Source organism: Beta vulgaris, chromosome 5 (genome assembly GCF_026745355.1).
Source record: "Beta vulgaris subsp. vulgaris cultivar EL10 chromosome 5, EL10.2, whole genome shotgun sequence".
NCBI lineage: Eukaryota > Viridiplantae > Streptophyta > Magnoliopsida > Caryophyllales > Amaranthaceae > Beta > Beta vulgaris.
The window spans coordinates 22,831,093-22,858,026 of record NC_079206.1 but is presented as its reverse complement, the minus strand read 5'-3'; the positions used below and the strand labels follow the sequence as shown (position 1 = coordinate 22,858,026).

General features: G+C 36.1%; 1 protein-coding gene across 3 annotated transcripts; it reads right to left on the bottom strand.

Annotated features, from left to right (window-relative positions):
* Positions 1-10,658: 10,658 nt before the first annotated feature.
* On the bottom strand, positions 10,659-26,706 carry LOC104893123 (uncharacterized). Of its 3 annotated transcripts, none has more exons than XM_048644705.2 (23): positions 26,522-26,704; positions 24,714-25,005; positions 24,148-24,216; positions 23,924-24,061; positions 23,678-23,795; positions 21,170-21,252; positions 20,856-20,951; positions 20,493-20,661; positions 19,161-19,303; positions 19,002-19,088; positions 18,716-18,901; positions 18,300-18,467; positions 17,612-17,732; positions 17,460-17,529; positions 16,807-16,894; positions 16,599-16,719; positions 15,600-15,793; positions 15,386-15,494; positions 14,877-15,032; positions 13,926-14,028; positions 12,646-12,819; positions 11,357-11,502; positions 10,659-11,213 (listed from the first exon to the last, which is right to left on the bottom strand). In XM_048644705.2, exons 1-23 carry the CDS (start codon positions 26,683-26,685, stop codon positions 11,023-11,025), a joined length of 3,186 nt encoding a protein of 1,061 aa, XP_048500662.1. In that variant the 5' UTR covers positions 26,686-26,704; the 3' UTR covers positions 10,659-11,022. The 3 variants fall into 3 exon arrangements, with proteins under 3 accessions (XP_048500662.1, XP_010677506.1, XP_057251043.1); XM_010679204.4 differs by having other exon boundaries at positions 24,714-24,993; positions 26,522-26,703; XM_057395060.1 differs by lacking the exon at positions 10,659-11,213 and having other exon boundaries at positions 11,415-11,452; positions 26,522-26,706.
* Between the last annotated feature and the right edge of the window lie 228 nt (positions 26,707-26,934).

Genomic DNA, 26,934 nt, shown 5'->3' with positions numbered 1-26,934 from the left:
TGCAAAGCATTTAGAAACATAGACAATATAGCAAAAGTCATTGATTATATAGCACTTGTTCCATAACTAAAAAAGAAAGAAAAGAAAAAGGAAGAAACAAAAGTTGTGTTCCTTGATGAAAGAAACGGGAACAACAAAACAATAAAAGAAACTAAGAAAGGGAAGGGGAATGGTGTTCCTCTACAACTTCTTCTTCAACCACATCCTCCAACTTTTTCATCACCACCCCATGATGTAGTTCAACCTGTTCCTTCAGCTCCTCCAAGGTACGAGCCATAGTTTCCATCTTCTGTTGCTGCGCAACCACGGTATCACTCAATTTCTTCATAAGACTTATCATAGTATCAGTTTTGGCATCCAAAGTCCAATGAAGATGATTGTAGAATTTTATCATATGTTGTGCAGGAAGGCAGACTTCATTAACCCAGTTAGTATCATCCGGATTTTCCTGTTCCTTACCCTTGGAACTAGAGGCAGAGGGGGGATGTTGTGAAGGAACTGGAGAGGTTTGAGTGGAAGGCTCATCTGGTCCAGGAATGGAAACAGAAGGTGAAGGGTGATAAATGGGAGGAAGGAATGGTGGTGTGGGTGGAAGAGTTGTGGAGGTGGAAGCAAAAGGATTAGGGACTTTTATTTCATCCTTCAACTGCTCAAAACTTGAAGGAACAGAGAAGGACGAAGGGGAAATGGAGGGTATTTTTGTGAAAGGAACAGAGAGTTTGGGAGATGGTGGAGGTATTGGTTCCTGAGAGTAGAGGGTCCTGTTCCTCATTATCCGAAAGGACTAAAGGAGAGTCCTCATTGGAAGGAACAGGAACAGTAGCAATTTTTCGACGAGTGCTCTTTCTCACTCTCAAAGGAACAGAGGGTTTAGGCTTAGTGGCAATGTGTTTGCGCTCTTAGGTTTCGGTTCCTCCGGCTTAGGAACAGGGTTATCCAAGATTACATCATCATTCTTCTTAACTAGTCAGTTTGGGCATTTTTCTTTTTTGAGGAACTGGAAGCCATTCTTCCTTGAATGAGAACACCTTCTTGGACGGACAATCCAAGTCCATTTAGGGTCTTCTCATTCAAGATGTTCCCTTGCTTGACCCCTATGGTGGTCCAACCATTTGCTTAAAGTTGCTTGATTAAACCGTATTTTCTTTCCTCTAACTTCAGTTGTGCAAGTTCCATTAGTATTAACAAAATTTGCACAAAACTCATCCATAGCTAGAGGAACAAGAGCATTATTAAAGGCGAATTCAAACAAGAATTCCATGCCTTGTTCCTTTAGAATGGAGGTTAATTCTAGAAATTCAATTTTATTGGCCCATTCTAAATCGACGCAAAAGCCCAAGACATACCTAGATTCACTTCGTTCGACCCTTTTCTTGGAAGACGAAACAGTTCCTTTGGAAGGAACATGTGCAGTTCTTCTTCTTCCCCCTGAGATTGTTCCGGGGTTTCTTCTTCATCGTCTTCCCAATCAATTTTCTTCTTCTCATGCTCCTTCTAGGAGATTCTACTTGCTGTTCCTCTATGGGGTTTTCTTGAATTATGTCGGTTTCAAGGGTTTTAGTTGGAGATGAAGAAATTTCCATTTTTGAAGTGTCGGTTGTTTTTGGTGTTGGAAAAGGTGAGTTTCTTGAAGTTTTTGCCATGATTTTTGAAGGTTTGGAGGTTTTTATGGAGTTTCAAAGGGTGTGATGAGGTTTCGGATTTGGTGAAGATGAAGCGTTTGAGAGGAACAGGTTTCTTTAGATGGATTGAAGAAGGAAGTTTTGCATGTAATAGTAATTATGACACGCGGGAAAGAAATAAAGCAAAAGAATAAAAATAAAATAAAAGAGAGAAAACGAAAAGATAAAAAGAACCAAGATTTGATTAAACTGGTTCCCTTAATTTTTTGGAATTTTATCGGATTTTTCGGATTTTTATGAATTTTAATTTTTGAAAGAAAATAAATGCTAAGGAACTTGTGCTATAGGAACAACTAATGCTACATATCAATATCCTTCATACTATGCATGTTTCTTGACCTTAGGAACAGTAAGGGGAGTATTATGTGACATTTGTGAGTTATTTAATTTCTTTGACTTCATGTTTATGTTTTGCAACATTCCAATTTGCAATGGTCTTAGGCAATTAAACACAATTATTTTTAACACACACAGTCACTCAAATTGATTCAAACATGGGGGAATTGACATAGGAACAATCACTTAATTTTTATTAAGCCTAACTCAAGCCTTAATTTTTCATATCTATCTCTTTGCAAAGGCTTAGTTAGGATATCAGCAATCTGATAATCAGTTTGACAAAACTCAAGTTTAATCAAACCTTTTTCAACATTTTCTCTTAAAAAGTGATGTCTTATATGTATATGCTTTACTCTAGAGTGATGCACTGGATCTTTAGATATACTAATAGCACTTGTATTGTCACAATAAATAGAAACACATTTAAAGTTTATTCCATAGTCACTAAGTTGTTGTTTTATCCAAAGCATTTGAGAGCAACATGCAGCAGCAGCTACATATTCTGCTTCAGCAGTGGATAAAGCAACTGTGTTTTGTTTCTTGGTACTCCAAGAAACTAAACTATGACCAAGGAATTGTGCCATACCTGAGGTGCTTTTCCTATTAACAAGATCCCCAGCATAATATGCATCTGCATATCCTTTTAGTTCGAATGTATCACTTCTTGGATAGTAGAGTCCAAGATCATCTGTTCCTTTAAGGTATCTAAGAATTCTCTTCACAGCAGTGAGGTGAGACTCCTTTGGATTTGCTTGAAATCTAGCACACAAACCAACACTGAAAGCTATGTCTTTGGATATGTTGCTGATTATGAGTTCCACAGGATGTGACTTTTGTAATCTCCAAGGTTTTGGTTGAAACTCTCTTATAGGAACATATTGTTCCTCATGAGTTCCTTGAGTGGATGAGGAACTCTGCTCAGTTGTTCCTCTGTTAGCCTCGGTGGACTCAGTTCCTTCATTTAGAGGAACAGAGCATCTTCTCCTCCTTGAGGAACAGGAATCATTGATCTCATTATTTTCGAATTCCTCGTTCCTTTCCTCTTTCACTTCTTCTTCTTCTTGTGAATCTGTGTTCCTTGACTAGGTTGCGCTAATCCTATCTCATAGTCATCAACCTGTATGCTTGGATTATGTTTGTCAGATTCATCAAAGATTACATGAATGCTTTCTTCAACACACATAGTTCTCTTGTTATATATACTCTATAAGCTTTACTATGTGAGGAGTATCCTAAAAATGTTGCTTCATCACTCCTTGCATCAAATTTTCCAAGATTATCTTTTCCATTATTATGCACATAACATTTGCATCCAAATGTTCTAAAATAGGTGATGTTTGGTTTCTTTCCAAAGTAAAGTTCATAAGGAGTTTTATTAATGATAGGTCTCATCATGGCACGATTAATTATGTGACAAGCAGTATTAACAGCTTCAGCCCAAAAGTTCCTTGGAAGTTCACTAGCAATTAACATGGTTCTAGACATTTCCTCCAAAGTTCTATTTTTCCTTTCTACAACACCATTTTGTTGTGGTGTTCTAGGGGCAGAAAAATTATGATCTAGGCCATTATCTCTGCTTAGGTCATCAAATTTATAATTTTCGAATTCCTTGCCATGATCTGATCTAATGTGCATTATTTTATGTCCACTTAGGTTTTGAACTCTTTTAGCAAAGACAAGGAACTCATCATAAGTTTCATCTTTACTAGAGAGAAAAATAACCCAAGTGTACCTAGAGTAGTCATCTACAATCACAAGTACATACTCTTTCCACTTCTGCTTTGAATTCTCATGGGTCCACATAAGTCCATATGAATTAACTCTAATGGTTTAGTGGTACTTACAATCGTTTTAGATTTGAAAGAGGATCTTACTTGTTTCCTCGTGCACATGCATCACAAACTTGATCAATATGAAATTTTATGATGGTAATCCTAAAACAAGGTCTTTTGATCTAAGTTTCTCAAGTAATGAAAAGCTAGCATGTCCTAGACGCTTGTGCCTAGAAGTGAATCATCTTCAATAACACTAAGACAAGTTAAATTGATTTGAGGAACAAGGTCTAGATCCACAATGTATGTGTTCCCTTTCCTTGTTCCTTCCAAATAACCTTCTTAGTTTTAATGTTGATGATTAAGCATTTTTCTTTATCAAATTTTACAGTATTTCCTTTGTCACAGAATTGAGAAATGCTTAATAGATTATGTTTTAGACCTTCAACTAAAAATACATTTTCAATGGAGTGTAATGGTGACTTACCGACCTTACCCATAGCAACATTGTTACCTTTCTTATTATCACCAAATGTTACACTGCCACCTTCATAGGTTGTGAGTGAGAGAAACTTCGTTTTGTCTCCTGTCATGTGCTTGGAACAACCACTATCGAGATACCAAGTGTTGTTCCCCCTCACTCCAACCTGCAAAAATCAACTAGTTTTTAGTTGAAGGAACCCCATCTTTCGTGGGTTCCTGTTCTTGACTAGGATTTGTTTTGACAACCCATTTTTTCTTACTTATTGTCACATTTTTCCCAATCATCTCAGATTTTAGTTGACATTGATTTATGTAATGACCTACCTTGCCACAATACATACAGAACTTATCACTAGGTAGATCAACATATTTCTTTGTCTTGTTCCTTTTCTTGTAGTTTTCAAAACCAAGACCTTCCTTCCTTTTGGTCTGTGGTTTCTCAATCCACTTAGGAACTTTCATGATTTTGCCTCTGTTCCTTGCGACAACCAGTTCCTTTTTAAGATTACAGATCTGTTCCTTTAAAATATTTTTCCTTTATTTATTTTTCAATCTCAGATCTGTATCCTTTCAAAGGGGTTGATCTTATATCAAAGGAACTCAGAACAGGGACAAATTCCTTCAAGTGTGAAATCTCTAAATTAATTAGATAATTTTCATTTTTCAAACTCTCATAAAATTCTTTGATTTTTAAGTTTTTATCAACAAATCAAAAAATCTAGTTTCGACATCAGTTCTCATTTTCTTAAGCCATTCTATGTGTTCCTTGCAAACCTTTAAGGCTTGTTCCGTTTGTTCACGTTTTTCACGTTCATCTCTACATTCAAGAATTGCATCATAAAGAAGATCATATATTTCAGTCCTAGTTTTACCATCTAGTTCTGACTCAAGTCCATGTTGACTTACCTCAATTTTTCTTCATCTTCTTTTTCGTCAGTGTTTGCCATGAGGCAAAGGTTTGCTGTTTCTTCAGTTGGTTGTTCCTCTTCTTCTTCCGTCTCTGAATCTCCCCAAGCAGCTATCATAGCTTTGCGCATTTGCCTTAGAGAAAGGTGCTTTTGATTCTTTGTTCCTTTCAGCAAAGCGTTCCTTGTTCCTTTCTTTGGTTTTGTCTTTTCCCAAAGAGGACATTCTCTTGATGAAGTGATCTGTACTTCCACATTTATGACAAGCAGCTTTGTTAGAAAATTTCTTAGTTTTACCTTTGAAGTTTCCATTCTTCATGTTCCTGTACATCTTTCGAAATTTTCGAACCATGAGGGCTGCTTCTTCTTCTTCAGAGTCCGAATCATCTTCATCATCTGCTTTGAGAGCAATTGATTTTGATTTGGAGCTTTCACCATATTCAGTATCAAGGTGAAGCTCATGAGTCATAAGTGACCCTGCCAGCTGTTCTAAGTTGAACTTAGTGAAGTCTTTTGTTTCTTGAAGAGCGTGACTTTAGCCATCCATCTGTCCTTAGGAAGACTCCTAAGAACCTTTCGAACCTGTTCCTCAGATGAAATAAACTTTCCAAGAGAAGCCAACTCATTTATAATGTTAGTAAAACGAGTAAACATGTCTCGGATGCTTTCTTTGGATTTCATGCAGAACAGTTCATATTGATTCATAAGTAAATCAATTTTCGATCTTTTAACTTCATTAGTTCCTTCGTGGGTTACTTCTAGTAAATCCCATATTTGCTTTGCGGATTTGCATCCCATGATCCTATTATGTTCATGGGGTCCAAGTCCACAATGCAATATTTAATAGCCATGGCATTTACTTCCATTTTTTCAAAATCAGATTTGTCATAATCAGAGAGGGGTTTAAGAGTTACCTCATTTTTGTCATTTGTAGTTGTGACTTCGAAATCACCAACTTCAATGACTCTCCATACCTGATAGTTTTCAGCCTTGATGAATATCTCCATGCGGTTCTTCCAATAGTTGTAGTACTTCCCATTGAACATAGGAGGCCTTTGAGTGGAATAACCTTCTTCAAGTTTCTCGGTGGTATTCATTGTTCCTTGGATCTTTTCTCAATAGGGTTTCCTATCTTACGTGAGTTCTGTCTGATACCAATTGTTATTTCCCTAGGAACACTACAAGAGGGGGGTGAATTGTAGGTGTAGAAATAAACGTAACTTTTTGCGGAAATTAAAACTTAAACGAATAAACAAGCTAAAGGAACACAAGGGATTTTTAAACTCAACACTTTCACTAATTAGGCCAAACAACTCTGTTACAACCTAATTCTAACTCGAGCCACACCTTGAGTTCCTAAACTCAAGTTCCCGAACCACTATTCCCTTAACAACAGTTCCTCTCAACTTCACTCGAAGTTTTCTCACACATACAAGCTTCACTCAAAGCCTTTCTCTTACAGAACTTCACTCAAAGTTCCCTTACCCCAAAAACCAAAATACAATTGATCGAAATAAGCTTAGTGGAATTAGAGTAAGAAGGCAAAGAACAAATGGCTATTATGAGAGAATAAGGCACTGACACTTAATAAGTTAAACTCACTTAATTACTTAGTCAGACACACTTTGGAACTTATCTAGACTTCTATATTTATAGTGTTAATTATAAAGATCGTGGGATTAATGTTAGAGTACACGTTTTAATCCATTTACCCATGATGTTCCTTCCCCTAAGGAACATGTTTTACATCATGTCCCATGATCCCATGAACTATAAATGAACGTGGATAAAATGCAGCCATTACTTTTAAATAATAGAGGTTCCTTGAGCATTATCCGAAAATCAGTTTTTATAAACTCTTTTTATCTTTAAATCTGAATTTCTAATCTTTAAGAAAATAATATCTTTGAAATAAAATCTTTCTAACAACCGGATATTTATTTTCTTATTTTCCGAAAAATAAAATCTTTTCCAAAACAGATTTTCTTTTTAAAACTGATTTTATCATTTGAAATTAGAAATAATAATTTCCTATAATCTAGGCATGACTTACTCCTTATCATTTTAACCGTTACACGCCTAAGTCTAGTTCCTTATATTAGTTCAGTTCCTTTAACATATTTGCTAAGTGCCACTGAGTTTGTTCCTTACAAAGGAACAAACGCTTCATTCTCAAATATTCTGCCACAGTTCCTTACCATTCTTTCTTTGTTCCTTTACATTGGAACTAGAAAATAAAACGCCTAGCTTCTATTATTCTTGATCCAATGCTTGCTCCAGTATCAACATAAAAACTTCTTTACTTAGCCTTTGAAATCCTCTCTTGACTTCTTCATTGACTTCGTATTCTCCCAGTTCCTTGCATTGATACCTTAAACACCATACACTTAAATAATTCATTAGTTCACTACTTAGTTTGTTCCTTTGTTTCTTTGTCATTATCAAAACTAGGGTTCAACAATTTTTTCCAGAACTACAGGGAATTTAATGTCTTGGCGTCTTTTTGATCTCCTGTAATACGCTGGATTAGGGTCAGCTGCTTGTGTCTGTTGTGGTGGCTGCAGGGGTATATCGTTGAGCCCAAGTATACCCAAGTCAAACGAGGGCATGTCTGCAGTTGCTTTCTTAGTCGTTTGTAGGAGCTTTTCGATCTCATCAATTTCAACACTTTTGGACTTCTAATAGTTGAGTCATTATAGGAGATCCCTCTTGTATTGGTTCAGAGTTCTCAACTGCACTCTTTTTCAACTCCTCCAACCTTCTTGTGTGCATGTTGTAGCAAACATCTAGATCACGCCCTAACTTCAATCGTGCTTGATATCAAAGGTTTGTGCAAATGATAAAATAATAATTAAATAATTTAAATCAAATTATACAAAAAATTCACTTCAAGTATATACCAAATGATTCCAAATGCTTACAAAAAAACCAGTGTTTACCAAAGAATTTAAACTGGTGACAAAAGAAATTAAAGTAGTTACTTAATAATATAAACTGCATGAGACAAATATACAGTCCACCACCAAAGCAAAGAAAGATTTGGCATGGGAGGCATCATCTAATCAACAGGGAACAAGCAACTCCAACTGCAACTTCATAGTAGCAATTTCACAGCAATTACAACCACAACATTTCACAACAGTACTATAGCAAAAAACTCCCCAATTCGCCCAAAATCGATTGTAGAAACATTAGTCAATGTACATAGCAACAAAATCTAGCCATTAAGAACCGAATCAACAATCAAGTTATATTGGATACTAAAGTAATTAAAGTGATCACAAATACAAAATTAGGATCTTTTAATTGTGATAGGTTACAGACAAACACAAAATGAGTAGGTAGTAAACACAAAATTAGGAATATGGAATAATTGAATTAAACTAATCACAAATCAACCTAAACTGGTTACTAAATGAATTAAAGTAGTTACAAATACACTAATACTAGCTAATTCAGTTGATTTATTTCCTTTAGTATACTTTAAATTGTTTGAACATAAAACAATGATACTTGGAAAACAAAATAGGAACTTGGAATCTAGAATAATAATATGCAAAGTGATGGAATTAAACTTATCACAAATCAACCTAAACTGGTTACTAAATGACTTAAAGTGGTTATTAATAACTGAATAGTAATATGCAATCTAGAATAACTAATTCAGCTCCCATGTGCATTTTAATTGTCAAGTAGTGCACAAACTAGTCAGCAGTGGGCAACATGAAGTTTGAGAATATTGTTCTTGCCATTAAGATGCAGCATGAAGTGCAATAATTCTGATGTTTTGCAATAGTACACTTATTACTCAACAATTATATGTCAAATGCTCCAGTAAGCAATTCATATGAACATTTGCAATTTTCCACTCCCCAACTACATCATCTACTGTATTTCCACAACAATTAAGTTACACATTGATGGAAGTAAACAAACAAGAAAGATAATTTGAGAGATTGAAGAATCTAAGATACAAACTGAATTTGAGAGATTGAAGAATCTAAGACACAAATTGAATTTAAGCTGATTTTCCACCAAATTAAGCTGAATTTAAGTTCAAATTTTACTCTATAAGTGATTTTACACCAAAGAAAACACTAAGTTTGCTCAAATTTAACACATGTGCAAATTATTGAAGAAACTAAGCTACAAACTGAATTTAGTCCAAAAATCAAAGCGAAATTGCTTACTGACCTTTTCGAAACAATTATCCAACTGAATTTTGGGTGTTCTTTAACAAACAACAAAGAGATTGAAATTTCTCTGAAATTTGGAGCGTTTTTTGGGCAATTTTTGGGCAAAAACCCAACTGAATTTTGGGTGTTCTTCAACAAACAACAAAGAGAATGAAATTTCTCTGAAATTTGATGAGTTTTCGAGTGTTTATGAGCGATTTTTGGGCAAATACCAAGCTGAAATGAAGAGAGAGCTTGCAGTTTGAGGTTTTGAAACGCATCAATGGCGTTTACAGTTTCATTTATTTTTGTTTTTGGTTGGGTTTATGGATTGTGAGCTAATAGGCTGCTATGGGTAAATGGTATTGGGCCTGGGCCTGCCTAATTATAACTTATAATTAGGCGGTCTCTTGCAAGACGAACTGAAATATTAATTGGGGCTATAACTTTCCAGGTAAAAAGTAAGGTTAGATATTAAATGTGGGCCATGTAACTATAACTTTCCATGTAAAATGAGGTCAAAATAGGTATGAAACTTGGTTGTTGATGACATTTTTGGAATAAAATACCATTTCAAAAGTAGAGACAATAAAATTTTGGGACACTCGAAATAGAATACAAACATTATGAATTAATACGATTGTAAATTCGATTAATTTTTACAGAATAAAATCAATTTAAATACTCCAGGATTATGTAATAATACGTCTAAATTGGAACTCGTATCCCTAGTCCAAAATCAATCCTTTATATAACACCTCCCCTCCAATTACCGATCCTATAAAATAGTCACATTCACCAACAATAAGAGGCATTATAGATTGATCTTGGCAATCAGAATGATATTATGCATACTTATATTGAATTGATAGGAGCTTGATTTTGAAGAGGTGTTAATTCGAAAGGACTAAAGGAGGCACAATAGTGGTTCGCACTATTCACAAATAACCGAAAGTAATTAAGGGATTGTTCTTCTCAACTTATTTTCAATTCAGTTTAGTTTAATTCAGTTCAGTTCAATTCAGCTCTGGACAATACTTTTACTCTCACATATCACTATTCAGTTCAGTTCAATTCAGTTCAGTTCAATTCAGTTCAATTCAGTTCAATTTAGTTTGATTCAATTCAGCTGTTTTATGCTGAAAAAAACAGACCCTAATACTCTCTCTTCCGAAAGTGACATAAAGCACAAGGCCTATCCTCAGTAAGACCATTTAGCAGTTTTCTCTTGAAAGAATTGTTTGCCCTGCTTCTTATTATACCAAAAACAAACGACAGACCATTTACCAGTCTCGAGAGGAATTTTAAAAAAAAAGTACTAGCAGTTTTCATCTTAGCTGTCGTGCACTCATTCATCATAACAATATACAAGTTCAACTCAAATTGGACATAAATTCTCAGCTAAGTGAGGAAGAAACTCACACCCTGATTCCTGACCAAAAGATGCAACTTTGGGTATTAATTTATTGTGAAACAAGCAAATACTTGCTACTTATTTCAAAGTAGATTCGTCGTAATCTCGACATTTCCCTCTGCAAACAGGCTCATCATTTTGCCGAATGCAAGCTCTCAACATGAAGCCAGGACAAACAACTTAGCACGTCATATCCAGGTTTTCTACCCAATCTCAGAGGATCCCTTATTTCTGGTCATGGGATATGAAATGCTAATTCGTTCTCACTTCGTACTCATGGCATATGGTTAAGGGTGATTGCTTAGAAACAGGCCTCTGCTCTGACCAAAGCTCCAAATTAACAGTTCCTGTATCCCAATGGATCAAACACTTGTAAACTTCTTCAATATCAAACCGGTTGACAAGGCTTACTCCGAGGCATTCATCAACAAGTGCCCATTCTCCTGAAAAAAATCACAATTTTATATGAATTGATTTATGAAGACTTAGATCAAAAATTACAGAAAACTTCAAGCATTACTAAAACAGAACTGATGATGAAACTAGCAGCTATCTTAGAAAGATACTATGAATTATTGACTATTACCATTTGGTCGCTGGTCACCCTCATAAGACAGCTCATTAAAGTCAGGCCGGATCTGATGCTTAGACCCATCAATTGCGGTAAATGATACATATGATTCTGTAGGGTGCAGGAGAGCAAAAGTTGGATGCACACGCAAGCACACAAGCCTACATAATTGCAATCATCAGGAAACAAGGATGAAAACAGAGAACACTAGAAGAAATAGTAGTGACTCAAAAGTAAGCAGAAAAAAAAAAAGCTTGCCAGAATCTCTGACAAGGCACAGTCATTGTACTCATGCCAAATAATCAGTCAAAAGGCTCCGGTACCAAGCTTAATTACTCTTGAGTCATGCTTTAAGATGAGAGCAGTCGCATCTCAAAGTATATTGCAGATGACCACATTTAGTAGTGTGTTTAACTTAGTACGCACTAAAACATCTGTTAAAAAGCATATCTGCATATTGACGTTTGACGCATTTATTCATCATGTAGTACAAATTTAAGAATCGCCACCAATTAATTTTACAACCCGAAAGACTTACATTTTATACAGCATTTCAGTTGTGATAAAGATCATTCATGCTAAGACATCTCAACTGAGGATCTGCATAAAAAACTACTGCTGCTACTGTCGTGTTAACTTGATCTGCTCTCTTGATTAGAGTTAGAGCAGCAAGGATCAGTTCGATGTGTGGATGAATCAATTGTCTGATAATTAATTCTCAATTGCATTGAAATGTACTATTCTTGATAATGATAACCCTAGTCCCGCTCATGGTGAAAGGTAATTCTTGGTGTGTTTCACATTGTACCACCATTTGCATGTGGTCAAGTCTACCTCAGGAAAATGGCAGTCACAAGTTGCTAATCTATCAACCACTTCTTAGAGTGGATTACTTCAACTGTGCGTGTAACTTGCTTATCTGCTAGACTGCTACACAGCTGCATACTTGACATCCTAATGCCTTCCATCCTAGAAGCTACCATCAGAAGTAATTTACATAAAGCTGAGCACAAGAGGAGCCTGCTGAGTTCAAGTTGAGTTTAGCCACTGAGAAGGGTTTTTTCAACCGAAGGGCGAAGTCATATGGAAATTCAAACTCAAGTAAACCTAATCGAATTTAAGGCTAGCTTGTACATATGCACTAGGCAATGGAAAAAAACAACCACTGCTTTTACAGACAGAGTGCAACATAAACAAACACGATTGAGCACTCTGCAATGTAAATACAATTCTATGCATGAAGGTTCAATTCTAATCTTCAGTAGGCGTGAAGATAATAGTATTAGAGAGGCATATGACCAAACCTTGAAAAACCTCCAGAACCAGCGCCAATGTTACGGCCTAAAATATTGGATTTTATTCGGACAACATTAGGTTCAGTCTCTGGAATTGATATACATCTCTCAATGAACAAACCTCCACCTATATCACCTTCCATTTTGAGGGCTTCTTCTTCTCCAGCTTGCTGAAGATCTCGCCTGCATATATATAGTTAAGAAGAAGGCACAACACATTTTGCATCATGTTCAAGAAAGCAAAACATATGAGTACTTCAAGCTGCATCTCTTATGAATTCTTCCTCAAATACAATCCATTTGTGACGTGTCTTTAATCTCACAGAATTGGCACTTCCTAAAATTAGTTATGCTCATCTGTAAACGAAAGTCACAGAATTTTCATGGCAGATGCGGAGAAAACACATACACATAACCATGTGTTTCCTCTTACCTAGAAATGCAAGTGTGCCTACAGCATGAAAATTACAGAGAACATTCCATAGATGCATACTAATATATCCTTTCATTGGATGATTGGTGATTTCATAAGAAAGCACAATTCTCGAATATGCTGCATTGCTGTATACACTATGAAGTAGACAAGGGAAGAAAATTATTAGAAAAAAGAAAGAAGCAATTCATGAGAACCTACATAAGCAATTCAAATTTCATGATCCAATGAGAAACAATTGCTTGCTTTCCCTTACTATGACCGATGCAGGGATGCAGCTATAATGCCTATATTAGTCCCTTCCTAAGTTGTAGTTGTTGAAGCTATGTGTATAGCGCACACCACATGTGAGTGTCCCACATTGATTAAATAAGAGAGATGGGTTCACTTTATAATGCAAAGGGGTTACTACCCTTATTGCCATATGGTTTTAAGGTGGAACCTCCTTTGTGTTGTGAAGTGGACTCTCTCTCCTTGTAATGGGTGCGGCCCAGGCCCATATTTAGCATGGTATCAGAGCCAGGCCCATAGAGGGTCCGTTAATTTATTCTGGGCCAATTGAAAAAGGGACCTCACATGTGAGGGGGAGAGTTGAAGCTATGTGTATAGCGCACACCACATGTGAGTGTCCCACATTGATTAAATAAGAGAGATGGGTTCACTTTATAATGCAAAGGGGTTACTCCCCTTATTGCCATATGGTTTTAAGGTGGAACCTCCTTTGTGTTGTGAAGTGGACTCTCTCTCCTTGTGATGGGTGCGGCCCAGGCCCATATTTAACAGTAGTTTCAAAAGCATGCACCAGCGAACTCCAGAAAACCACATCAATGTTATATAGCTTAACATGAACACTTACTCAATGACAGTATATTCCTCTATGCATCCAGGAGATCTGTACTCCGTACCACTGTACTCCTCATAGCCATTGATTTCAACCCTGCTATGGAGCCATTGCATTTCTGTACCAAGTGAGCATGAAGGTGCACTAAATTAGAAAAAAAGAACTGCAAGGAGGGATGAGAAGCCAAGACCTATGATGGGAATATTACTAGGCAATTAAGATTTGAACTGGGTAGAATCCAGCCAAAAAAAGTGAATACAAACTGATTAGAACTATCAATAAGCCAATTTCAGAAGTGTAATTTATTTTACAGAATCATGAAACATAAGCTTGATTTCAAGAAAATTTTCTGTAGCATGGTTAAATTTTCCAATACTAGTTCTTTAAATCCTGGCAATACAAGAAACATAATCATACGCCATGGTCCTCCTAAAATATCCTTTGATAAGTCTGCAACATCTTTGAATTCACAGCAGCTCCAGAAGCTAGTATGCAAGAACGAGTTGTATGATGAAAAGACTAATAGGCTAATAGCAATAAATTCCAGATGATTACTCCCTCCGAATTAAGGAAAATTACAATTCCAGGCTTTCAGCAACCCCAGATGGTTACCATCTTTTGGAGATAGATTTTAGCCCTGGAATAGACTTTAAGGCATCTAAGAACCCAAAAATTTACGTTTATTAATTTTTTTCCCCCTTAATTTACAAAAAAAACAGTTATAATTGCAGAAGGAGAAGATTGAGCTATTATTATAGACAAATCCCTTCAGTTGAAATGATTATAGTCTCGAGTCTTCTGACACTGGTAAAGGGACTTCTTGTCCACATTTGAGCCCTGCATGTGATGGAAGACTTCAAGGCCACACATAAATTTTTTCCCCCAATAGATAAAGGTTGCATCCTCTATTTAATCACAGATGCAAATTAATGGGTTAGTAGATTGTCAGCAAAGCAGAAGACATACCTGTCGGTTGATGCTCCATTGCAATGATTCTACCACCAATCCAGGGAACCACTTTAAGACGCCAATCACCACCTTTCAGTTCAACAGGAGTTCTTGAAAGTTCAGTGCCCTTCCTTCCTGCAGTGTGTTCAACCTCTGGGATACGCTTTGCAGTTTCTGTAATTCACAGTTCAATAACATAAACCAAAAAGTAAAACCAGTAAGATGTATCCTATATTGTCTGCAAGAGATAAGATTATGACAGTGGAAAAGAAGTGCAAAAGAAGCAAAAGGAACCGCAATGGAGCATGATCAAATAGGTTTCAGGCAAAAGAAGTAAAAGGAACCGCGATGGAGCAAAAAGAACTCCGATGAAGCAAAAAGAACTGCAATGAAGCAAAAAGAGCTGCGATGGAGCATGCTCAAAAAGAACTGCAATGGAGCAAAAAAGAACTGCGATGGAGCATGCCAGAGACGGTTAAGATTGTAAAGGATGTATTCCTGGCCTAGCAAGCTCAGTTTCAGTTTACCTATTCGATTCTGATACTGCTTCTGACTCATTGATACCAGGTTACATATCTCCTGCTCTGATGGCATTGTAATTTGCACTTCCTCTCCATCAGTGCCCCAGCTATCAATCTGCATAAGAGTATTAAACACCCAAGAAGGCGAGAAGAGATCCAATTATGAAGCAAACTAGAAGCATAATTCAACACTGTCATTATTTCCAGCAATAATTCATACCATTGCACCTTCCCCAAGCAACAATTGCACATGCAGACGACGTTGTGGTCTCTTCCAGGAGCCTTCAGTATTAGATATTTTTATAGTAACAATAGAAGAGTGGAGTTCAGCAGTGTAATAAGTTAGCAGGTAATTCCCTCTGGTGAAGTCATATCCATCACCATCATCTTCAAAAAGTACACCTTCCGCTTTCCCTGCAATTATGTCGAAGACTGTCATAAAACTGCAGAAAAGGACGCTTCCAAAATGTTGCCTCACAGAAGGCGAAAAATCAGATTCCACCAACAGCAACCTTAGTTTTTGAGAGGTCACTGAACTAACAATCTCCGGAAGAAGAATAAAAAGGCACCTTGTTGGTCAAGAAAATAAGCTTTTTTGGGCAGAGGAGACGAGGAATGAGTTACAGAAAATAATGACCTACTTCCTCCGTTATTTTTATAAACCACTATATTTCACTTAGATGGAAGGTTACTATTCATCAGTACATATTACATACCCATTATTCGTAAGTTTTCTCTCACATATTAACTTTTAAACATGAGATTTATCTCCCACGTGTCTTTACTTTTTCTGTTGCCTTAATATGTGTGCCCTAGCCATATGTAGTGATTAATAGAGAACGAAGAAAGTATATTTGTGATGACTTGAATACTAAATCTCCTACTATCCCTAACTTAATCAAGACATGACATATTATACAACAAAAAATACTACTAATAAGATTCAGTTTTCTATGGATGCATGATTATATCTCTTAATTTCCAAGGGCAAGATGGATAGCATTGGAGCTCCAAATAAAGAGGTATAAAATTTGGTTTTTTCACCAGGTACCCCTGTGGTATTTCAAAATTCATGGGGTACCCCTATTATTTGAAACATGGGGTGCATTTTTCAAACAATAGGGGTACTCCATGAATTTTAAAATATCACAGGGGTACCTGGTGAAAAAACCGTATAAAATTCAAAATTTGAAGCTAAACAGCTGCGGTAAGAACATACCTTGTTCATCTAAAGCCACAAGAAGTGTTAAGTCATCTGTTGGTTTAGCTTCCCCAACATGTTGATGTGGAGGACCCAAAGGAAGTACAGATCCTCCTCTAAGATACAGCGCAGGTAAGTCCTAGCATACTCAAGACCAAAAGCATCAATAAATGCATGTGAAGTCTTTCACAGATAAAGTATGCTGAGAGAGCAAGTTGCCAAGTACCGGATGTGAATCATCAAAATCAAAACTCAACCAAATGCCTTTAGGCAGAAGTGGCTGTAACTGGTCTGCCCCTTGATTCTGCAAAGTACTGTACACAGCAATAACTGAATTAGTTCAATTTTCGAGAATCAAATAAACTGCTACTTGTTTACTTTAAAGGGGATCCCGTATGGAGGTTTGTTTACAATGGCCAAAGGCAAAATAATATTGCAATTTTAACACAATTTCAAAGGATAGTGGCAGTATTGCTAGTCTAGTAGCACAGCAATGAATGCCAATGATGTCCAGATTTAAAGCAGGAAATAAGCCAGAATGTGCAGAATCTTGTGAAATCACACATTGGACGATATCATTAATGGGTCTAATTACGCAACTAGCAAATCAAGTACAAAAACAATTTAAGTATTCATTCTCCATGCACTTAAAATTTATCATATAGGAGTCAGTCTTCCGCACTAGGATCTTAAATTCAGAACCCCTAAGGAGTATCTAGCTTGCAATTCATCTGACTCGCAATTTGTCAGCTAGATGCATGTTCTATTCGACAAGGAAAAAGACCTCCCAACAACATATCACTGCTTGTTCAGAATTTAGCAATCTGCATAAATCATCAAAATGAGCCTAAAATGAGGCTTTAGAGAATAGATGAGAACCTTGCATGAATTAGCAGTGGTCCCATCAGAAAGGAATTCTCAACTGTACGAAGCTGTAAATCTGTAGGATCTGGAGACACAAGAGACTTCAATAATTAAGATACAAGGAATACTGTTGGACTTCAAGCCGTGTCAACAATAATTATACCAACCTGCAAAAAAGGGTGGTGAAGCAACTGGAGTACCCCTCGTATGTGCTAGATAAAATAACGTATATATGTGAGGTATAAGCCGGTAGCGCCTCTTCAAAGCAAGACGACAGACTTCCTCGCACTGCCCAATGAAAGTGATGTTAGCCTCAATCTGACTTTTTTTTGACCTTATGGATACGCGATCCCCTAATAATATATCGAAGAAAAATGAGACACCAAGGGTTGTCAAACATGTAATAAAGGACAGCTGGAAAAAGCATCATGCCCTTACTTTCATGTGTGATTTTATTTATAAACCAAAAGGTTCAAGCCTCATTTTGAGTGCAGCATTTCATTTTTACTATACACAAACTCATAAACACTTAAATCCTTAGCATGCAAATGCTTTTCTAAAGATCCACTGGTTACTTCCATGTACACCACCAGGTTGCCCTCAGAGTTAGCCTCAATCTAACTTCAAAGACTGGAATCGGTTGGTTAGGCGTCATTTATGGAGACTTATTGGATTGATTAAAACACTCAGTCATAGTCGATATAAGTTTCTGACAAAAGCTTGGCCACAGTTTTACAATATAAGTTTCTGACTAAAGCTTGGCCACAGTTTTACAATAGATAACACAAACACATTGTACAAGGAATTATGACCACTATTAAACTGCAAGTCTTAGGATATGAACTTCGAAAATACCTCTTCGCCAAATGCCCAAGGTTCATGGTCAATTGTACTCATCTCAGAATGCCCACGGCAAAATGGAAACATTGCACCAATACCCATCCACCTTCCAAATAGCTTTGGTGTTGCATTACCAGCAAATCCACCAATATCTGGGCCTGAAAGAGGCTGTCCGCTAAGGCTCTGAACGCCCAAAAGTTATGGGAGACAAAAAACATGTAACAGTAAGGCACACATATTTCTCCAATTTTCAGCACAAAAGCATTACATTTTTCAGAGCATATCTTTTCTTGCAAAATTCTTAATATAAAGGCAGCAGTAGATATACATATCGATGGGGGAAACCCAAATTGAAAGTTTGTCACCTAATTACAACTACTTCATCACAGGAAAATAAACAACAAACAAGAAAGATTTTCAAGGTTCCATACCAGTTGAAGTACCATGGAAACACTCATGTGAAGGTGTTCCCAAGTTGAAAGGTTATCACCTGTCCATGTTGCAGCAAACCTTTGGCTGCCTACAAATCCAGCTCGAGTAAGAACAAATGGACGTTTGTCTTCTTTTGCTAATTCCATGCCTTCATATGTAGATCTAGCCATCAGCATCCCATAAACCTAAAGTGGCAACAGAAATCTCATAATAACAGATCAAGCTCTGCCATTTATATAAAAAAATGTGGAAAAGAAAAAGAAAAGGCATAGGAAAAAGGAATACATTGTGGTAGTAAGAGTGATTTTGGCAGCCACCTAACTCGGGATCCCCATCATGAATATTGCTCTCAGGCATTGTCTTTGTCACTACCTGATGAGCAAGCATAAATTACCATATTACAACTAAGCAAGGAGGACGAGAGCGCGTTAAGTAAAATACTACCTTAAATATTGCTGGTTCATTCATATCATTCCATATACCATCAACACCATTAGAAATGAAGTCTTTCACCAAATTTGCCCACCAGGATCTAGCTTTTGATTGTGTATAATCAGGAAAGACACAAGGTCCAGGCCATACTTCACCTGATCGTAATAGCTATTAATGAGAATGCCACCAAGGTTCACGAACAAATTTGACGGGAAAAATTCTAAAGAGAAAGTCCGTATAACACTATTGGACATCAAAATAATCAGAAGTGGTGCATGACATTGTCGTTCTAGAGAAAATATAAATTCCATCAGATCTAGATCGATTTATATGATTCAAGGAAGAATGAGCAAAAATGGGATTTTTCATATTCATTGAAAATTTAGGTTTATTTTTGAAAATTTAAGTAATTATGTTATAGAAGTATATTGCTGTTATATTTTGAATAAATTATGTACAAACGAAGACTCAGATTAAGAAGCTAAAACAATAGCTTTTCTTCAGACACATGCTTTATGGTGTGCTCCCCCCCCCCCAAAAAAAAAAAACCCACCCCCCCTAAAAATCCTGCTGTTCCATACTTCATCAAGTGTTTTTACTTTCGAACCACCAAAACCCTGCACTTGAAATTTTTATTTATTGACTCATGTAAATGTACGTTTTACTGTTTAATAATTTGTTAGCAAAAAAATCTTACATAAAAGGAAGCAGTTAGCTCATCAGATGGTACGGGGATGTCAAGAATTCATTGGGAGTTTGTGGTCTACAGGCTGTTGTTGGCAAACAATTGAGTTTTGAAGGTGAAACCCATAAAACCGAGCAACTGATTAACAAGAAACTCACTAAGTTAACAACCGACTTCTCAAGAAATTCTTTATTATTCAATTACATAGACATGTCAATTAGGCTATAAAACATGGCTCTTTATCAAGAAGTGTGTAGAACATGGAACTTCAAGATTTGGTCATGTACAAAATATAAGGATCTTAAGAAGTACTAAATTAAGCCAAAAGGGTTTTTGGTGCCAACTTTAGTCCATTACAGAAAGTTGAATTCTGTTATAACTACTTTTCCCTATTTTAGCATTTAGCTTTTCTCTACGAAATTGTATAAATATGAGTAAAGACTCATTGTAATGATCATTCAAATAACAAACACATTTTAAGTTCTAACTCTCTCTCTCTCTATTTCTGTCCTTCTCTATTCTCTCTACTTCTTCTATACTTTCTATATTCTCCTATTTTTCTATCTAAAATACAAGCAGAGAGCTAAGCTCCTGCATCACAGATGTGTCAGAAATTCCTCGTGTTGCCAAGACCAAGTACACAGAGGCAAAATCTTTACCTACAAAAGGTTTTCCATCAGCAGTTTTGATCCAGACATCGCTTTCAGACCCACTATCATAAACAAAGTAGCCTTTTTCCTGTTTGATTCCTGGATCAAGCATCCAAATTGCCTTGAAACCATTAAGATGAAGATCATTCACCAGCAAGTTTGGGTCTGAAAACCGCTCCTGATACAAGATTTTGATAGAAAATTTCATGATCAATAAAGATGATAAATGAGAAAACATAGTACATGAGAGATGGATCATGTGCCACAGATAATCCAAATCAACCTAAAAGAAGTGTTTTGTATCTAGTAAAAGTGTAAAACTATAATAAAACGGTACAGTTCAAATAAAATCATTTGAGAAAAAGAACTTACACGGTCAAAAGTGAAGCAGCGAAAACCATCCATGTAGTCTATATCCATCCAGATAACATCACAAGGTATGCCCTTTTTACGGAAGGTTCTAGCAACCTGCATATTTAGCAGAAGATTGCAACGCGTGTCGAGAAATGAAAGTCTAAAAACAAATAAGAAAACAAGGAAAAATGGTAGGAAGTCCTAGCAATGAACAAGAAATCACTAGGCAACTGTCTAAATGAATGGTGAACAGTGTACGGAACTAATGTATGCACAAACCACATTAAGGAAAGATCACAGGGCATCTTTTTCCAGGGACAAAAATTACTAACCTCAAGAACTCGCTTATCAGAAGTATAGCTCCATCGGCATTGATGATAACCAAGTGACCACTTTGGCGGCATAAAGACAGTTCCTGAACCAGAATATGGTTATATCTTTCTTATATAATGTCTGTAAAATGAACAAAAGAATCAAGCACTTGTACTTCGTACAAGATGCAGAGTGGACAATGGAATCAGCAGGATATCAGATTATCCGAAACAAAATATACTGAACTCATAATTCATTAGATACTTTTTATGAATGTCAACTAAGTATCGTAAGTAAATTGCTCCCGGTTCTTCAATCATTTGATAACTAGAGTCATTCTTTGATAAATGATCACTATGAGTCAGACTCAATAGAATTTGACCAATCCTTTTTCTATCGTTGTATAAAGAAAATATGTACATATTATATATATAGTATGTATGCATCTCTCTCTCTCTCTCTCTCTCTCTATATATATATATATATATATATATATATATATATATATTCAAATATTAACTTCACATAATCAGACTAAGGCGTAATTGAAGATATTCATGGTCAAAGAATTGCATTGGGACTGTGAAAGAACAAATGGGAACATCAAAATGGAGCAGAGGGATTATGAGTCATTTATATTTGAATCATTTATCCTTTTTCTGTATTTGTGAGAAAAACACAACTCAAGAAAGAGAAATCCTGCTTCAAGCATCTCTATCATTTATATAATATTCTGGTGTAACTAGTGTGTCAAACACTATGCTTTTAGAGTGAGATAAATGTAGTATTTAGGGTAGGCTTTAGTGATGGGACTCATTGAAGTACTGTTTTCGACTTTTCGTAAAGCTAAAAAAGTTAGCTTTGAGAAGGGATTTCCCCTTTTCCTTCGTTTGATTTGTAAAGGATGAAAAATAGTTTTCCGCATACTTCTCCGGGGAGTGGAAAATATTTTCTTTCTTAAAGGAAGGAATGCCACATTTCCTCCCTCCACCATACCTTCCTATTTTCTTTGTCCCAATCTCCCACCCATTTTCATTCTTCCTCTTCTCTCTAAATTTTCATCCAAGAAACCAAATAATTGAAAACTATCCTACAATTGAATTTTCCTCTCGGAAATATTTTTCCATAGAAAATCAATTTCCACCCCCTAAAAATGGTTCCTTAGTAATTTTCATCGAACATAAGTACATAACTATTTCTTTTTCAACTAACCTCTAACAGCTAATCTCTATGTCCCACAGAAGATTTTTTTCAAACCCAGAAAAAGGATTATCTATGTTGTATCTCTGAATTTACTCAAAATTTTAAGTTGTACCCTTTCTCAAAAAATATTCTAATATAGTTCCCATGGTTAGTGCTAAGCTTTCCTTAAGAACCCTTCTTAAATCCGTTAGTCTCAAATTTTTGAAGTTTTAATCCTTTCTAATTTCTTTTTGTAATTGCAGGTGAGATGGAAAAATACGCCTAGACCTAGAATAGTAAGTTGAAGTCAATCAACATGAAGCACTATTCTAGTTGTAGACGCAAATTTTACACCCCAAAAACCCGAAATTCGACCCGCTTATGCTTGGGCATTTAACAACTCGAAAAAGGGGGCGAGGTGATAGAAACAAAGTTCTGAAACCTTGTAATTGTACCATCAGAAGTGAGTGATATAAACATTAAAAAGAAGAAGAAAAAAGCTGAGAACACTGTGAAAAGGAAACACTTAAAACTAACAGACTTTTTTTAGCCGGGGTTTAACGACAAGTGCTTATACAGCATCAAAACCATAAGGGTACTATGTGGAATTCTCTATAAGAGAGAGAGTACAACATCGAATTTGAACAAAATAAAAGGGTAACATATAGAAAAACCAAAGAGGTAAGAAAAAAGAAAGAATAGAAAGACATAAGGACTAAGCAAATTAGAACCCTCTAAAAACCACAAACTTCCTCACGGGAAGGAAAAGCCTCCAACAACAGGGAATGACAAAGTTAGGTATCACCAGCAGCATATATAGTATGGATGTTTACTTGAACCTGATATGTCAGAAGCTTCTAATCTGCAAATTCCCTTGAATTTGATTTTGTTCTAGTGGAAACAAGGAAGAACATGGGAATTGCCCAGTTGCCCACTCATATACAAGTCTAGCAACCTGAAAAATAAGTGGCATGTCTTCAAGTAGAGCATAATGCTACTTTTCCTGGAATCCAAAAACAAGGACACAAGGTGCGATAAGCCCGTATACACAAGGCCATGCTTCTCTATTTGACAATAATGTGACCTGACCTCATTTTAGAGACTTATATAGGAGTTCAGTCATTCCATAAAGATCCACAAATAGTTGACGACAACAAGTTTAAAAACATCAATACAGGTATCGTTCAATGCATCCAAAATTTCTAATCTTGTCTCGTCAGATATAAATAAATTTAAACTCTTGTTTCAAGATAGCTGAACATCCAACTGTGTAATACCATTAGAAAAAAGGAAAGTGACATGAAGGTCAACAAATTTATCTTAGCAAAGGAAGTTAATGTGATTACCAACTGCATGAGATAAAGACACCAGAACATCAGTTGGGGAAGGAAATGGACCAAATATGATAACAGGGTAAGATGTTGGGGCCACGATCTTTATGGTTGACTCCTTCCGTAAATCGATCTGCACATGAGAAAAGCTTAAAAAATAAACGATTAGGAAATGGATATACAAAAAGAAACTTTTCACTAATTTTCTGTGAGCACTTAAGATCAAAGTTCTCACATAAAAGGAGTAAATGAGAATCCTACCTCACAACGACGTGTTGTATCAGCAAGCACACCTAGTGTCTCCCCATTTGGCAAAACAGCCAGAACCCAGGGATGTGACTGGTATAACGACGTTGTACTGGGCCCATACCCCCAAGCATCTGTGTTCCAGGTAAATACCTAATGCGAACAGAATAAGTGAGAACTTCAAGATATAAAAGGCCAACTAATACACATAGGAAAGAATGCCAGGAAATAGATATTACTCTTTTTCCTGTTCTCTCAAGCTGTCCACTGACTTCTCCAGTTCCATAAAACGATGTACCAACAGGAAGCTGCAAATGCAGAAATAAGTCTTGAAGAATAGTTGAAACATAACCAAAGAGAAGTTGTTGCTTACCATGTGAAAACTATAAATTCTGAGAAACCCTCAACATTAAAGACGGAAGCAGTTTTACCTAATTTGCTGCACGAAAAAACAATTTGCTACCTAAGTCTATTAAATTAGCCCGAATGTTAGAATGTACACCACTTACATGTACCAATTCGCCTGTAGTTCATGTGGGATTTGGCGAATTGGGTATCATGGCATGGAAGCATATATATATTTTCATTAACTTCCAGAACATATAATACTCCTACTTGGAAAAAAGAAGACAGAATGGCTGAAATAATTGGAAGATTTCCCCGTGACAAGTTTCAATATCTTCAAACGTTTCAAGTAATCCACGTATTTCTTTTTTGGTTTAGATAAGATATTGTACTTACTAAAACGGAACAGAGAGACATGTCATAAGTAACAAGCATATAGAAAGTGAGAACAGGAATGAACCTGAAGATGAACTATTTGCTGCCCCAGAGTGCACTCAAATGTAGGGATGTAAGAGGGAAGCTTTTCACTCATAAGAGGTGTGTCCCTGACTCTAGGATTCACAAAAGACAAGCTAGGAAATGCTGCATTTCTATCATCAGATGAGCAGTCAAACCGAAAGACACCTTTGTCTAATATTGGCTCATAAATCATAGTTCCTGAACAGATATCGCTCGCCATTCCTTTCCCGTCAATTCCGGCCATTCTACAAGCAAGTTTTTTGCTACTATTTTTCTTGGTCCTGTAAACAAAACTGAGATTGTCAATATAATAGTATAAGTATCTCATCCTGTTTTTGACTCAATCACAGTATACAAATAAGTACAGCAAAGTGAGCAGCAAGTCATTTAGTTTGTGAAGTACAGAAATGTTTCCACTCCAACACTAACTGATGATTGCAACAACTAGATAGTAGATACAAAATTAAACCATATATGGGGGTGGGATGAAGGTGAGAGAGGAATAGGAAGTACTCACAAAGTAGTCAGGTACTTATATACAGATAAAAAGAAACATTTAGAAAACTAAGAGGCATTATTTGCTGCCAGCAATGAATCCGAAGAAAGAAGGCTAAGAAGAAACAGGAGTTTTGGCCTTCACAAACTTATTAAATTCAAACACTTTCAGTGATACTCCCTCCGTTTCATTTTAATCTACACACTTAAACTTTTCACGCATGCCAATGCAAAACGTTGAGGACATATATCTTTAGTTTTGTATTTGTAAAAATTATAAAAAGTACATATTAATAAAATACATGTTATGATGAATCTAACAAGATCCCACATGACTATATTTTCATCCGCGTATAAATCATAAATGATGGTCAAGTGAAATTTGTGAATAGTGTAAAATATAAAAGTGTGTAGATTAAAATGAAACGGAGAGAGTAGTACTTTTACTGATTTAGAGATTATTGCCCTTCTTTTGTGTACTTCTCTTGAATGGCAAGAATGTGATTGCTATAAGAACGCCTAATTTTCTTCTTTCATATGAAAAAAGAAGAAGAGCAACCACAATCTTTCGGGTCACAACTCACAAGTAGTGTGTAGCACGCCCACCAAAAGTCTGAAAGCTGATAGCATCAACTATCGCATCAAAGGATAATCAGGGACATTCTAAGAATTCTAAAATGCTAGTTGTATAAAAGTAGCATTGAAGCACAAGTAAACGTGGTCAATTTGCTCGTCCTTCTGTAATTTATGATCCAGTAGAGAAAGTTGGAGACTACTTCCTAGTTTATGATACTCGGACTCCTCATTCCTGTCCAACTATCAGAAACTGTTGACACTTTGCTATGCTCACAGAAACTCTAACTAGAATCAAACACAAAATAAAAACCGATCCTCAAAACAACGCTGACATTATATCATCACTCCTCTTGATACTTGATAATTTCCACAAACAGCTATAGTTGACATTATATAATCATTTACGAAGTCATAAAACTAGACTCCATATTTAAGATGGAGAAATACTTCAGTTTCCTAAACCAACACATACTCTAGTTTCCTAAACATACCATAACTCTTATCGTAACTCTTAACAAATATCCAAATTTGTTTCCCGAATAAAGAATAGGCTAATAAAAAATTTGGAAAAGGAATCACAGAAAGCAATCAAATAAGCTTAACGCAATACAGATTCTGCTCAAAGAAAGAATAAAGAAAACAACACAAATGGCGCAAAAGATGACAAATTTGGAATCATTAAGCTTGAAATTGCATAATCCTAGTTAGAAGAATAATACGAGAGAGAGAGAAGCTGACCAAGAGCGAAAGCGAGAGGTGAAGTCAGGATATGTTGCAGAGAAGCTTGAAAAATGCGAAAATGGTGATCGATGATAATTTTCGCGCGATAACAACGAAGAGGTTGAAGAAGGAGAAGTTCCAGAAAGCGCTGCTGTAAGTACTGCTGCTCTACCTACTGCCATTTCTACTGATGATGGTCAAAATCTGTCTTTATTTTCTTTTCAAGAAAAAGGAAAAAGAATGTTACTATTATTTTTTATCCATAGAACTATACGAGCCACCAAAACACTATAAAATACAAAGAAAAGTAGAGAGATTTAAACATGTGACATATCGTTAAAATTACGCCACTTTATTGTAATTAGGTGGTTAGATTTCTATTGATATCTATACAAATAAATTAAAAGGCGTGCGTGATAATGTATATGCGC